At 51.7% G+C, this 12426-nt stretch overlaps 2 protein-coding genes across 6 annotated transcripts; one reads left to right on the top strand and one right to left on the bottom strand.

Annotated features, from left to right (window-relative positions):
- Window positions 1–998: 998 nt before the first annotated feature.
- Window positions 999–10829, bottom strand: TMEM109 (transmembrane protein 109). 2 transcript variants are annotated; one of them, XM_032153002.2, is made up of 4 exons: window positions 10163–10293; window positions 4520–4764; window positions 3467–3569; window positions 999–2670 (listed from the first exon to the last, which is right to left on the bottom strand). In XM_032153002.2, exons 2-4 carry the CDS (start codon window positions 4754–4756, stop codon window positions 2279–2281), a joined length of 732 nt encoding a protein of 243 aa, XP_032008893.1. In that variant the 5' UTR covers window positions 4757–4764; window positions 10163–10293; the 3' UTR covers window positions 999–2278. The 2 variants fall into 2 exon arrangements, with proteins under 2 accessions (XP_032008893.1, XP_032008894.1); XM_032153003.2 differs by lacking the exon at window positions 10163–10293 and adding an exon at window positions 10736–10829 and having other exon boundaries at window positions 1004–2670.
- Window positions 9765–11267, top strand: LOC131383485 (uncharacterized). 4 transcript variants are annotated; one of them, XM_058438760.1, is made up of 2 exons: window positions 9765–10537; window positions 11019–11267. In XM_058438760.1, the coding sequence occupies exons 1-2, from the start codon at window positions 9789–9791 to the stop codon at window positions 11116–11118; spliced, it is 849 nt and encodes a 282-aa protein (XP_058294743.1). In that variant the 5' UTR covers window positions 9765–9788; the 3' UTR covers window positions 11119–11267. The 4 variants fall into 4 exon arrangements, 3 of the variants coding, with proteins under 3 accessions (XP_058294743.1, XP_058294742.1, XP_058294744.1); XM_058438759.1 differs by having other exon boundaries at window positions 11015–11267; XM_058438761.1 differs by having other exon boundaries at window positions 10956–11267.
- The last annotated feature ends 1159 nt before the right edge of the window (window positions 11268–12426 follow it).

The following is a 12426-nucleotide window of genomic DNA, read 5'->3' as shown; positions in this document are numbered from 1 at the left end:
AGCGAATCGCAGCACATGGGCTGCCCCCTCCGCCCCGCCGGGTCCTAGTGCCCTACGGATCCCCAACCCCTGCGCGCTCAGGCGACCGAGGTCGGGAAGAGGGCCACATCCCTGGAAGCAACAGAGGACGGCCGCCTCTGCCAGGAGGGACGCGGTGAGTTCTGTGTGGCTGCCTCACGGAAGCTTCTGACCAGGGAAGAAAAAGCCACTTTCTCTGCCTCACCCACCCCCACAAGCAGCTCACCTGTGAAGGCATCTGACACCTGAATCAGAACCAGAATTCAGGGACATATGGGATGGGAGCTGCAGGGACAGGAAAGGAGGGAGGGGGTCAAACGGGGCCAGATGCCAACCACCTGAGCTGCCCTGACAGAGCCAGGCCACCGCCGTGGAGGAAAGGCTCTAGGTACAAGCAGCTCTAGTCTCTTGACCAGCTCCACCTGGGGAGCGTCCGGCAGAGCTTAGGAGGGTTGAGGGTTGCCCAGCACTCCAAGGCCGGCCTCAAGGGTCCTGACCCAGCGTTGCCTACCAGCCAGTTTGGGGACAGGCCCAGAGCAGGGGCCCCAGCTGCACACTCTCATGCCCTGGGCAACCTACAAAGAAAAACGTTATGTCTGAGGCCCTCTGCAAAATTGGTCCAGCCTGTGGGCCAACTGGAAACCTTGGCACAGGAAAGTCCTCAAGTGGGTGGTGAAGGGGAGGGCAGGCAAGTCTTCTCCAGGCCGCCCACCCACCTCAGCACACCGCAGAGAAGGGGTGTCCCCTCTGCCCAGCAAGCACGCACATTTCCAGCAGTGCCGGTCGTTCCTATGTTTTGTAATGGAGGCACGCCTTCCTCATTCCTTGTGCCCCTGGAGGGAGGGGTACCTGGTACTAGCCTGCCTTTTCAGCTCTCCCTTCTGCCAGCCTCACACTGCCCCCACAGGGAGAAGTCAGGAGGCGGAGCTGCACTACAGAAATGGGTTTAGCAGTAGAGGAGACATGGAAGCAATCTAGACTTGGAGTAAATACATTTTATTCAGAACAAGATAATAAAATAGCGTGCACTTTATTTTAAACCAACCAAGCACTGATAAAAAATATGTATCACTGCAGCTTTGATTCCACATCAAACCTGAACAGTAAGAATCGGGCATTTATTCTTCACATCATGTGCCAGGCCTGGCAGAGAAGGACATCCACCTCCACCAGAGCCTCCAAGGAAAAGTGGCCCGTAACCACCAAGACGGGGCACCCTGGTGGAGAGGGGCAGCTGGCAGCTCACCCTGCTCTCTGCAGACCACATGAAGGGAAAGGAGCTGCCTGTGTTCCTCCTGGGCTGCCAGGGTGGGTGCTGGACAGCAACTCCTTCTTGGCTTCAGGTTGTGGAGCGATGGGGAGAGAAGTGCATGCAGTTGTGCAGACAAGGAGGTGGGTCCTCCTTCCTCCTTCAGGGTCTCTGAAACCCCCACAGGGCATATAATGCCCAGCAAGGCCTCACTTGCAGGCACATGCCTACAAAGCAGCAGCCATCTTTTGCTTTGGCTGATGGGGAATCAAGATTCTGAGAGTGACTGCTCTTTTCTTGACACAAAGCAGCCACAGAGCACTTTCCTACATACAGTATGGCAACGGGCAAGCAGGGGGCCCTGCTGGCTCGGATTAAGGCACTTAAAAGAGACACAAGGTACATCCTCCTCCCCTCCAGCCCCCACAGGCCTCAGGGGACCCTGTTTCCCCACCCTTTATCCTCAGGTCCCATTACCCCTGCCCCTCCCCACTGCTGGGCAATGAAGAGGATAGGAGCGTGCCTTAAAGGACCATGGTTTGGTGGGAGTACAGGGTAGGAGGATGAGGAAAACAAGAAGGGAGCTGGAGATTTGGCCAAGGAGCAACTTCAGAAGGACAGGAGAGCACGAGCATTAGGAGGAGGCCAAGGCAGCAGCAGAGGGAAGCCAGTTAAGTCATGAGAGACCAATGGCAGTGATATGTTTGCTGGCGCAGATGCAGAAGCCAGAGGGAGGCCCCTCCAACCTTCCCTGGTGAGGCAGGCTGGGAGCAGAGAAAGGGTTAAGAGAGCCAACCCCAGACAGAGAACCTCAGAAGACAGGGCCGCAAGGACTGGCAGGGGGAATGGCCTTTCTCTGTTTCTCCTGGCTAGTGGGGCTGGGGCAGGGATCAAGGTTCTGAAGGTTCAGAGGCAGGGCAAGAAAAGGGCAGGGGGCTGGCAGGAGGGCTGCATGGCCCTGAAGCAGCTCAGCTCTTTGGTATGACACTGGCGGTGTGTGGGGAATCTGGCTCACTCCTCCTCCACACTGCGGGCCCCCTTGCCCGCTCGCCTCTGGCGCCAGCGCAGCTCCTCCACCTGGCGTTCCAGCCCTCGCACCTTCGCCTCGAGTTGGGCCCCAGAGGCTCGGGAGCCAGTGAGCCGGCTCAGCAGGGCGTAGAGGATCAGCAAGGCCAGGAGTAGCAGGGCCCGGGTGGAAGGGTCAGGCACCGACCTCATCAGGGCCACAAAGCCAGCCAGGAAGATGACAAGCTTCAGGCCCCACAGGATCCGTCCCAGCAAGGCCAAGACCAAGCCGAGGAGTAGAGACAGCAGCCAGTAGACGACCAGGGCCCCTGCTCCCCACAGCAGGAAGGTCTGGACCTGGCCAGGGCTGAGCTTCAGGCCCTGGGCGAGGTAATCACCTGGAAGCCAAGAGAGTCACAGAGTCAGCCAACCTGGAGAAGTGGTGAGGCGAGAGCGGGGCGAGAGCGCGGCAAGAGCTAAAAGGGTGGGAGGTGCTAGGCACATTCCAAAGGAATAAGCTGTTCTTGCAGACTCAGAGTGATATGGGTTGGAATCTCAGCTCTGTTTCTTGCTAGCTGTGAGGCCTGGAGTAGATTACTTGCTTCTGTTGAGCTGCAGTTTCATTTACTAAATGGAAACAATTCTACTGCCTCCCTGTACTGTGGCTGGCAATTAAATGAGATACTACAGCTCAGCACGATGCCTGATAGGAAGTGAACAACTGGCACGTGGTGGTGGAAGTTCTTTTTTAGGGGATCTGGGTGGGACAGGGTCTTGCTCTGTCGCCCAGGCTGGAGTGCAGTGGCGTGATCCCAGCTCACTGCAATCTCCACCTCCTGGGCTCAAGTGATCCTCCCACCTCAGCTCCCAAGTTGCTGGGACAACAGACACACGCCACCATGCTTGGCTAATTTTTTATAGAGACGAGGTCTCATTATACTGCCCAGGCTGGTCTCAAACTTCTGGCCTCAAGTGACCCTCCTGCCTTGACCTCCCAAAGTGCTGGGATTACAGGCGGGAGCCACCACATCTGGCCATGGTAGTTCTTGGCTTGCTCTTTGGCCATGTCTCTGCAGAATCCTGGGAAGGGTTAAGCAGCTTGGGGAAAAGGCTAGACCCTGACAAAGATGAACTCCCACAAGTAGGAAAGTACAGGCAAAGCTCTGGCTGACTACCCAGCACTCGAACACTCACCAGCTAGCCCCAAGGCATTCAGCAGCTGTGCGGTGATCCCAGACAGAGCAAAGAAGGCCACAGAAATGGCTGATGAGATGGCCCACAACACTTGGGACGAAGACTGTGGAAAGAGCACGGAGTGAGATGAGTTCATAATGAACAACGGTCCTCGCCTTCACGCCTGATCACCACTGTCCAGGCAAGAACTGCAGGAATGTCTCAGACCTGTTTCTCACCTAGTGGTGACAGGCCTGGGTCAGAGGGTAGGGGCCTTGGGCCTGGCTGAGGGGTCCCTTCCACATCCACCTTCTAGTGTACAGGGATGGCCAACAGGCTGTCTCTCCTTCCTGAACCGGAAACCAGGGCATCTGGGACATAATTTAACTGCTTTGCTGGGATACTTTGGAGGGAGTAGTAGGTGTACTTGTGTGTGAATGACGGAGACAATCAAATACTTTTAGTCGTCATCCTATAAAACTGGAGGCCTGCTAGCCGTCCAGGGAGTCAGGAAGGTGCGTGGAGAACATCTGTAAAGGGATAGGATGTTCCAGTGAAAAAGGAGTCTATCAGCTATACTATATTATGGATTTAATAAATGATTGTCTCAGCCCTTCAGTCCAGCCTATCAAAAGTATGTGATACCACGCTTGGGATGCCACTAGGTAAAAAAGATAACCCTGCCTTAGGCTCCCAATAAGCTCAGCCCACTTCTACAGGTGAAGGAATGGATTCAGGACTAGATATTTTGCCATTTCGAGATTCTAGGTCAGATTTAGACCAAAGTGAGACTCTACAGTCACCCAGTAACATGGGTGTATAAAGATGGCTCATTTCCCAGCCTTTCTGGCAAGGAAAGGGCAGGAGCCAGGAAAGGATAGGGGTGGAGCTAAAAGGCCCTAGGACAGGAATCAAATAACGAGGAATTCAAAGACAGTTGCTGTATGGCTTCTTTTTGTGGAATGTGGGGCTGTCTGCAGCAGAGAGGATGTGGAACTAAGATGAGGTGGCCATTACCAACCTCTTTTTATTTTTCCTTAATGTATGTAGTCACACAGGGACTACCTTCCTTACCTCTGACACCAGGTGCATGGTCTCTGGCCCAATCCAGGCATCCAGTGTCCCTCGCACAGATCGACCTATCTGGGTCAAGACATCAACTGGGGCCTCTCTCTTCTGTTGGCCTGGTGGTGCAAAGTCTCGATGGGACTGGGCCAATGCTGAGTGGAGGAGGATGAGGGCCACTAGGACCATCAGGATGGCTTTGAACAGATGCTTTCCCCATGGTGAACTGATGCTGGAGGCTGCCATGACTGGGTCTGCCAGGAGAAAAGCACAGCGTGAGCTGAATGCCATGGCAGACACACTCACCGTCTCAGCTCTGATTATCCCAGCATCCTTCTCCACCCCTACCCCAAGCAAGCACCAAACTAACCCTGGAAAGAAAGTGCTGTTAGCTGGGAGAGGAAGGACTGGGACTTCCAATTGAAGCTGGGCACAACCATCTGACTCACAGGTTCCTCTTTCACATTCTTTACCACTTGCATGTTAATTAACCAGCAAGTATTACTCAACACTTTAGAGTTGGCGAGAAGATCTCTCTAAGGTTTGTGCCAGTTCTAAAAATCTGAAGGCCTGTCCCTGTATCTTAGGTGCTATAGGCATAGAAGAATTATAAGACTCTATAAAGTCTCTGTCCCAAGGAGCTTATAATCTACTTAAGATACAGCTGGTATAAAAAACAACTTAAAAATAGCACACAAGTAGGATTACTGCCATATAATGGTATAAAGAAAAGTGCTCAGTTATGTGCTCAAACAAGAATAACTGCACATATGTCATCTTCTCTGCAGGACCATCATGTGAGGTGGCTTTTATCCTCCTCGCCCCTACTGGTACAGATGAGAAGAAACTGCGACTCAGAAGTTAAGCATTTTCCCATGGTCACTGGGCTACACAGAAAGGCCAGGATTTGAACCCAAGCTTCTGCTTCCACCCATCTTCATTAGGAGTCAAGTTATATTGTGGGTCTCAACCATGGCTGCTCACTGGAATTACCTGGAAGCTTCACAAGTACTGATGTCTGTGTCCCCAGCCCAGAGGTTCTGGTGTCATTGTCTGGGTGTGGCCTAGCCTTAGTTCTGCAAAAGCTCCCTAGGCAGTTCCACTGTATGAAGTTGAGAACCACTGATACAGAGTGACCTCACCTCCCCACCCTCCATGGAGGTGCTATGGTTTGAAGAGCAAAACTCATGTTGAAATTTAACTGTTCTTGCACCTCCTGCAGAGCCTGGGATCTCCCAGTCCAGCCAAGGATGTTAGATCTCATGGTCCTAAGTACTTCGTTGACACCCCATTCCCCTCAGTAAAATAGTTTGACCCCTTCTCTGCCAAAAAAAAAAAAAAAAGAAATTTAATTGCCATGATGATGGTATTAAAAGGTGGGACCTTTAAGAGGTGATCAGGTTATGAGTGTTCAGCCCTCATGAATGGATTAATGCCATTATCTTGGGAGTGGATTAGTTATCCCAGGAATGGAGTTCCTGATAAAAAGGATGACTTTGGCCTGATTTCCTGTCTCTGTCTCATGTGCTGGGTTCTGCCTTCTGCCATAGGATGACCCTTGCCAGATGCCAGCGCCATGTCCTTAGACTTCCCAGCCTCTGGAACTGTGACCCTAATGAATTACTGTTCATTATAAACTACGCAGTCAGTGGTATTCTGTTATAGCAAGCAGAAAATGGGTGAGGACAGTGGGCAAGGGTATAATGAACAACCTTTAAAGAAAGATACTATTAATAAAAAGCTAACATTCAGCTAGGTCTTGCCATGCACCACCTCACTCATTTAATTGTCACAACAGCCCATCAGGTAGGTGCTGCTATCATCCCCAATTTTACTGAAGTAATTGAGGCAGGTTAAGTAGTAACTGGGGAAATCAGCATTTGAATTCAGGTACTTCTGACATTGGATCCCTCACACACAACAACTCTGCTGTACTGTCTCCAACTAAGTCTCAGAAGTGATTTAGAAAGTCATACAGGTCAGGCACAGTGGCTCACTCCTGTAATCCCAACACTTTGGGAGGCCGAGGTGGGAGGATTGCTCGAGCCCAGGAGTTTGGGAGCAGCCTGGGCAACATAGGGAGACCCTGTCTCTACAAAATAAATAAATAAATAAATTAGTCAGGTGTGGTGGTATGTGCCTGTACTCCCAGCTATTTGGGAGGCTGAGGGGGGAGGATCACTTGAGCCCAGGAGGTCATGGCTGCAGTGAGCTATGATCATGCCACTGTACCCTATCCTGGGTGAAAGAGCAAGACGCTTAAAAAAAAAAGTCACACAACAGATTATTCATGAGTTAAAATAAACTTGGCATCTACCAATCATCTCAGTGAATTACTGGTGAAAATTACCTAACAACTTTGTGCTTTGTGCTCTGGTCTTGTAACACAATGCCACAGACAAGTTAAGACCCAACAAGTGCCAACTCATTGAAGCAGGTAAGGATCAGCCAAGAAAAAGTACGCAAGTTCAACTTCTACTTGCCACTGTGCTTGAGAAATGTCAGACAGTGCCGGCAAATTCCCTGTTCCCCTCCAGGCTCAGAAATGAACCTGTAGCTCCAGGAGTTTTCATGATTCAGATCTGATGATCAGAGGCTAAGCCATGCCCCTGAGGTAGGGGCAGTCAGCTTTTTGAAGTTTTTGCAGTTACACAGGCACTCAGGGAGTTGACCATAAATCCAGAGCCATGAGGGAGGGATGAGACGGAAGAGAAGGATGTCCTAGTCTTGCTTAGGGGGAAGGAGGAGAGTCTAGGAAAGGGTTCTAAAAATACTACATTTAGGGCACTTTTTGGCCCAGAAACAGTTGCTCTAAGCCCTTCCAGAAGCCTGGAGGGTCAAGCGACGCTGAAAAACATGCAATTCATGTAGAAGGCTCTCAGGCTGGGAAAGCCTTCTACTCTGTTTGGCACAAATCAAGAACCAGATGGTTCCTGCCTGCCAGTGGTCGCAGATGAGGAAAGCACAGGTCAGTTCCTGAGCTATCTGGGTCATAACCATGTTGGGGACTTAAAGAGCAGGGTTGCTATCTTGGGTTGGATCCTTTATCCAAGGACCTCCACCAGCAGGGATCAAATGTCATTTCCTCAGCCCTAGGAGGTCAGAGTGCCATGAGCTGCTCCTCCCACGGCAGCCTGCCTTGTTCTCTCCAGTGCCTGTCTGCCCCAGTTAAGGGGAGCTAGGAGACCTTGAAATAAGCCCTCTACAGTGAGGCTGGCATCGTCATGCGGACCGATGTTCTGAAGTGCAGCAGAAACCAAATCTAACAGGATTGTGTAGTGTATCCTTTGGAAATAATGAGTGCAGAGACTGGCTGGCTGGTCTGCTTTTTCAAACTGTTTTCTTTAACAGGATTCCTTCTCGTTTTTTTCCAGGTGAATCTCAGGCAGTATGGACTCACTGCTATTAAGCCTCCTCACTTCGGCCTAATCAAATAGTTTTACTAAAGGCATGGAAACAGTCTCAGCCTCTAAGATGAGGAAGCATGTCTTAAAACTTCTTCACCTTCTGCAATGCCTGGCTTCAGACAAATAATAGGCACTCAGTAACAACTCATAATAATACAAATTTTATACATATCTATACGTATACATGTTATAATAATTTTTGTGTGGTGCTTTATAATTCACAAAGTGCTTATTGTTTCATCACTTCGTTTAATTCTAACAACAATCTTTTAAGGTATTATTACCCTCTTCATCTTACTCAGAAAAGTATGGCTTAGAGAGGTTGAGTGACTTATCCAAGATCACACAGCAGAGCTGGGACTTGACTCCAGTACCCAGGATCTCAATCTTGCCTTTTTGCTTGTCCCATACCCGCACGCTGCCTTGATAGGACATAGTCCCTGCCCTCATGGAGCTGAAGTTCACCAACAAGCTCAAAGTGGACGGACATCCAGACTCCTCCGAGGGAACACATACCAGGAGATCATCTGCCTTCTGGGCTTACAGGCCATGGTTTTGTACCAAGAGGTATGAGAGGACAGCAAAAGGTGAGAGACAAAACCTGCCACTTCTGTTCGGCAGCTGCAATATGGCTCAGGTGGGTGTGGAGAGCCCAGCCTGGCTGGGGAAACAGCTTTACTTACTGTGTTGGTGAGAAGGCGCCACTGCTTATGTTTAGCTGTGGTTTGCTACAAGGGTTAGGATGGGGCATTTCGCGCCCCGCTCCCAATCAAGGCTCCTTCCTCCTCTTCTCTTTCCTTTTGTTACTTTCATTTCATGCTATGAATCACCAGGTGGCAGGAGGGGCGGCAAAAAGTGCCCTCTACCGGCTCTGACTGTCCCGCCGCTGCTCATAGCTGCCCCTAAGGAGCGGCGGTTCTCAACTTTGGCTGCCCATCGGAACTGCCTGTGCAGCCTGTTAAACAAGGACGTCTGCCCCACCCAGGGCTACTCACTCAGACTCTTCCAGAGAGGGACTCAGCCCTTTGTTTTGCAAAGCTCCCTAGGAATTTCTAATGCATAGCCAGCAGCTCAGGGAAAAGTCTAAGCAAAGCTTCAAAAGTGCAGCAGCGTACAAAGGACCCCTGACTTCCGTCCCAGGCTCAAGTGTGCCACGGACTAGAAGCTACTGCCTTTACGCCTGTTACTTAACCTGCCTGAGTTGCAGTCTCCTCAAACGTAAAAGGGAGTGAAGCCAGGTGAAGAGTTGCTGTAAGGAGTTAAGATATTTCTGCAGCAAGAGCTTTGTAAACTAAACATCTATAGAAATGTTGCAGCACACACATTACCACTGACTATATATCGTAGCATAATTTAGCAGTTTATCAACCTGCCTTCCCCATTAGACCGAGCGACTCCCGGTTAGACTTGACATCTTGGAATCCCCAGCGCCTAGTAAGAAAGATGACTAATAAATGCTTGTTAAATGAGTATTAGCAACCTGCCAAGAAACCGTGAGGGTAGAACGAGAAAGCCACGGAGAGGTGAGGAGGGAGGTTATTTTAATAGTAGATCCAAATATACAGCAGCCACACGAGAAGCACAGCTGAGTCTAAAGGAAGGTCCTAAACAGGGTGACGCCGCCACTGCAGAGAATGAAGACAGCGCCCTGGCAGGTTGGGGGCAGCTCCCACTAAACCCCTGACAGCTGCTGCCCAGCAACTGTTTGGGGGCAGGGCGACGGCGAAGGGGCAGCTTCCCTGCCGCTCCGCGCCCTAACCAGGGCGCAGCCTCCCGGAGACAAGGTGTCAGTGGCATGTGCTATTTCGAACGGCGCGTCCTCTGCCAAGCGCTGAGGAGCAGCGTCGCTGGCAAGGAACGTGGCGCGACCCATGAGTTCGGGGCCCCCCGAAGGGCTCGAGCCGAGGCTGCAGGAGGCTGGGCCATGGGTCGGGGCTCGGGGACTCGGGCTTGGCGCTGGCCTGGTCCCCATGCCCGGGAGCCGCTCCACCTCCGCGGGACCTCGGAACCTCGCTGCAACCCTCTTCTCCCCGGAAACGTGCGCCTCCCGGGTTGCCTGGAAACGATGCCCCCGGTTGCATAGCAACGAGGATCCGGGTCCCGGGTTTGTTTCGCCCGCTGGGCGCGCAGACCCCTCCCCACTCGGACTCTCCAGGCCTCGCGGCTCTGCCTGGTGGCGCCTGCAGCGGCTGCTGTCTCCCCTTCCCGTGCGCTGCCCCGCATTCCGACCTCGGCCCGCACTCACCTTTCTCAGGCCACTGCTATCCTTCACTTGCGACTTCGCTGAAACGCGCCACCAAACCCGCGCCTCAACTCGGGGCGTTGGTTTACCTTCTCCGCATGCGCAAGGCGGGATGAGCTCGGAGACTAGCCGGCCTTCCTCACAATCGAAGCCTGTGCCGGGAGCGCATGCGCCCCGCTTTATCTATTGCGTTTCTTTTTCCCCCCCACAAGCATTCCCACCGAGAGAAGAATGGGATCGGAAGTTCCAGCAGGGAACGGAAGTCTCTGGCTGGAAAGGGGAAATAAGTAACTATATCTGGGCTGTAGAGTGGGTAAACTGGATCTTTGAAATCGGAGTGGAAGCTAATCCCCCTCTTGCCACCGCTCGGCATTTTGGGTAATGTAGTTCTCGAGCTACAAATGTTCCCTGGGGCATTGTGGGCAATGTAGTTCTAACCGAGCCGCTAACGAGCACCTGGTCTTCCCATACACTTTTCGCGCGAAAAAGGCACAAAAGAGAAAGGTATTAAAGGAGCAATTAAGAGCACACTGCGCTAGGAAAACGATTGCGCTCCCCCAGAGAGAAAATTCATACCTGAATACTGTAGACGGCTCCCAAATGTTAGCTCAGAATTTTAGAGAAAGAGAGGAATCAACTCCCACTCTCCTTTTTCTGCCACAAAGGCAGTGCACAGGGACAGGGGGCAGATAAATGCTAGGTAGAAAAGGGCGGGTCCCCGGTGAAACCCCACCCCTCAAGCCAAAAAGCCTGAAACCATGGCCCAAAGTGAGAACTTCTATCCATGTTTTTCCAGTTGAATGTTGCCTTTTCCTAAGCCACCCATGGCTCTGCCCTGTCTCATCCTGTGCCTAGAAAGACCCCAGAGTCATCTGGCAGAGAGGAGAAGCAGCTGGATGAGGGGACGACCATGGCCGGATGTCAGAGAGAAGCAGCTTGTCTTCAGAGGGACAGCTTGAGGCATAACTTCTGAGACGAATCTGGCTGGAGATAGCTGGACTTCAGGGGAAGACTACATACCCGCCTGTCCCACCTCCCTCTTTTCAGCTCCCCTTCCCTCTGAAATCCATTTTGATCAGCAATAAAATCTCAGGCATTTGTCCTTTAATTTGTTCGTGCAACTTTATTTTTCTTGGACGCTGGACAAGAGCTCGGGAGCCACGAGTGCGGATACAAAGGCTGTCACGCTGGCCCTTTGCCCTCGCTGGTGGAGGGCAACCGCGGGCCCACGGAGCTGTTAACACTTAAGCTGTCCACGGACGGCAGAGCCAAAAGAGCACTGTAACATGCCTCTGGGGCTTTAGGAGCCTCAGGCACCCTGCCTGGACACTGCCACGGGGCCTGCACGGAGTTTGCTCCTGCTGGTGCCCAAAAGCGCACATTCTGGCTCCTGCACCCACTCACCTGCATGCTCCCTCCTATGAGAGGTGGAACACGGTGAACCTTGAGTGAGTGGAGTGTGATCCCACTGGTGCCGTAAAACGGCTGGCTTGTTCCAGCGCTTGTGCACTCCAGTTCCCGCCTTGTTCACTTGCGTACTCCCTCCCACGAGGAGTTGAGAGCAGCGGGCTGAGTAAACGGGGCATCCCTGTTGTGAGTCCTGTGAAGGGTCAGGGCAATATCCTGCTTCAGCAGCACCGTGAAGGAGAACGAACAGGGCTTCAGAATGAGGTGATCCCTTGCCTGTCGTGTGATCCTGAGCACACAGCTTCATTTCTCTGGGCCTTCATTGCTTGACGTTCAAGAACTATAAAGGACCTAAAAATACCACTTCACAGTAGGTGTGAAGTTTCAAGGAAGCAACAAGCATGAACATTAAAAAAAAAAAATCCAGGTTGCTGATTGAATGTTTTTATCACCATCAAGAGCTGCCATAGGAGAGCTTCCTTTTGCTGTTAAAACTTGTTTCTCAAACTCAACGCTCTAAAACGTAACTCTTCCCTCCCACCCCCAATCATTCAGCCTTCCAGTTCTGCCTTCCTCCCAGAGTACACACTCTGTAGGCTCCCAATCTGTCACCTCACCCAGTTGTTTCTTTCCATCAGATGTTCCTCAGACACATCCATCTTCATCTGAGCTCTTGTCACTTCCTGCGCCTCAGCTAAGAGTCCTTCTTCCAGGACAGGCTCTGGTAGCTAGCATCCTGAACCTCACCTTCCAGCTTTTCTAACAGTTTCAATTTTACATTTGCTTGTGAGATCCTTTCTGATGTGTAAGATTAAAAATCTCATGTCACAGACTTTCCTGGGAAAGAAATTTAACCTTTT

This window comes from Hylobates moloch, unplaced genomic scaffold, assembly GCF_009828535.3.
Source record: "Hylobates moloch isolate HMO894 unplaced genomic scaffold, HMol_V3 SCAFFOLD_5, whole genome shotgun sequence".
NCBI lineage: Eukaryota > Metazoa > Chordata > Mammalia > Primates > Hylobatidae > Hylobates > Hylobates moloch.
This window is presented reverse-complemented; position numbering and strand designations above follow the sequence as displayed.